Consider the following 2,040-nt stretch of genomic DNA (forward strand, 5'->3'; position numbering starts at 1 on the left):
TGCAAAGTCAGCAGTACTGGCGCGAGCGGCAGATTTGCTCAATCGCCGAGGCCGCGGCCTGCAGTAAACAGAACACGGCCGCGGCAGTACAGGACATGCTCCTGGCAAGGAAATACCAGCGGAGGGCCTTCAAGGTGAGTTCAGAAAGCGCCGAACATTCTTGGGTGCGTGCTTACGCTAGCCGCTCTTACTGGTGTCCTACGGTTCCACACTACGTGGTTCCGAACAGTATACGGGTGAACGGGTCTGAGCATGGCAGCACTCTTTCTTGTCCATGCAAGCACTGACTGCCACACGGAGAAATGGCTCGTCAAGTTCGCAAGTGGTCACCAGACAATAACGGACCTCTTGATATTCGTTGTGCCTTTCACCACTGCAGCGTTCCTTGTTTCTTCTGGGGGCACTCGTCGCTGTTTTTCTTCTCTTCGTCGTTCCCTCCTCGCCGCTGCTACCGATGCTCTTCCTGTTGCACAGTGAACGCCCGCCAACACAGTGACCTAAAGAAGCTTGCGAAACACTGAGCAAAAACCGACTGCACATCCGGTTCGGCGAGCGGCAGGCAAACGAGCAGGATGTGTGTACCTTCGACGGAGATCGCCCCGGTTCGTGTCCTGGTGCAACTTTGTTGAAATAACCCGTAGATTGCTTCCATCATTACATACACTTTGTATAGTCCGCTGTTCTTCCCACCGCCCAACATGGTACCTTCCAGAATAAGACACCGCTCGACAAGCGGAGCAACGATTAGCTTTCCGTCAGTTGCAGTCCGGGTGAGTCCACCTGTATTCACGTGGTCGAATTCAAGGAGTCCAGTCTTGACCGTCTGTTACACCATGTGGGTGGTGCGGAAAAAGTGAGCTCGGAACTTCGGACTCCGTTGTTGACTTCCCAAAGGCAGTCATCGCACCCAAAGGCTGGACTAAGTCTAAGAAGGCCAACTCACCCGGTGCCGAACCCGCGTGACCCCTTGAAAATATTCCCTGTGGTGCAGCACTGTAGCCCGTGGAACCAGGTGTGTGGGTTGCGCGTTAGGTGGAACCAACACGTGATGAGTCGCCCACGTAGCTCACAGATGCAGAGGGAGCAGAAAACGGGCGTGCGCCACCAACAGCTCTGCACCACAGAGACAGGTATCATTAACATTTCTCTGCTTACGCGACACTACGCTGCAGGAGAGAACTGAGCTCAAGGCTGTAACAGAGAAGACGACGTAACACACTGCGGCACAAGAAGTCCTGACTCAGTCTTGTAGCGCGCCGCAGGCAGCATTAATGATGTCGAAACAACCCCTAACAAAACAATCCAACGCAATCCACTGAAGGATAACTCAGACAAACGGCATCCATGTTCCCGGGCGAGAGGGTACGGATCAGCTCAGATGTGCTCACACCGGAAGTCGGGTTCCACAGCTGAACAATTTTCAATAGACGTCGTCGGCACATGAGAACCAAAGCATGCCTCATACGGTGCTGCACTCAAGGACGTTACATAGAGATTACAATTGTTACAGCTCATGTAACGCCAGCGCCGACGTGGTTCGAGCGAAGAAGGTACACCTCGACGAGCAAACGGACGAAATGCACGACCAGGGCGGCACCCAGGCGCGCAGCACGGTCGCTCGGCTGCGCGCCTGGGTGCCGTCACGGAACAAACCGTGCGGGGGGAGGAGGGAAACGTTCACTTAGAAACAGCCGAGCTGTCACATCACCGGAATGCGAAAGGCGACCGTCACCGCAGACAGAAGAAGTCTTCATGAGTACGTAGGGACACCCGGGGCCCGGCGCGAATATCATACGAAGAAAAGAAATATACAAGCGGAAGAAACGCAAAATAGCAGCAGTCGGTCTGTAACGCAGGCACCCAGACAGCGGGTTAGCGTGGCGGACATAATGGTCCTGCCTAGAACACCCGATAACAGCGGCCGGCCTCGAGACAAGGCGGAACCGTCTACCGATTGATCAAGCGTCGTCGTCCTCAGATTCGCTTGCATAGCTGAAAGAGGCTCTCGCAGCTCTGCGAAGAAGTCGCGGAAAACAGACT

The 2,040-nt window shown here is 54.8% G+C and overlaps 1 protein-coding gene across 1 annotated transcript; it reads left to right on the forward strand.

The window, feature by feature from the left end:
- On the forward strand, positions 1-760 carry CSUI_006588 (uncharacterized protein; the record flags this gene model as incomplete). The annotated part of the gene is made up of 2 exons (XM_068066744.1): positions 1-134; positions 380-760. Coding segments are annotated over 2 exons (276 nt in total), but the record flags the coding sequence as incomplete, so codon positions are not given.
- Positions 761-2,040: the final 1,280 nt, after the last annotated feature.

The sequence above is a fragment of the Cystoisospora suis genome (genome assembly GCF_002600585.1).
Source record: "Cystoisospora suis strain Wien I chromosome Unknown contig_3359, whole genome shotgun sequence".
Taxonomy (NCBI): Eukaryota; Apicomplexa; class Conoidasida; order Eucoccidiorida; family Sarcocystidae; genus Cystoisospora; species Cystoisospora suis.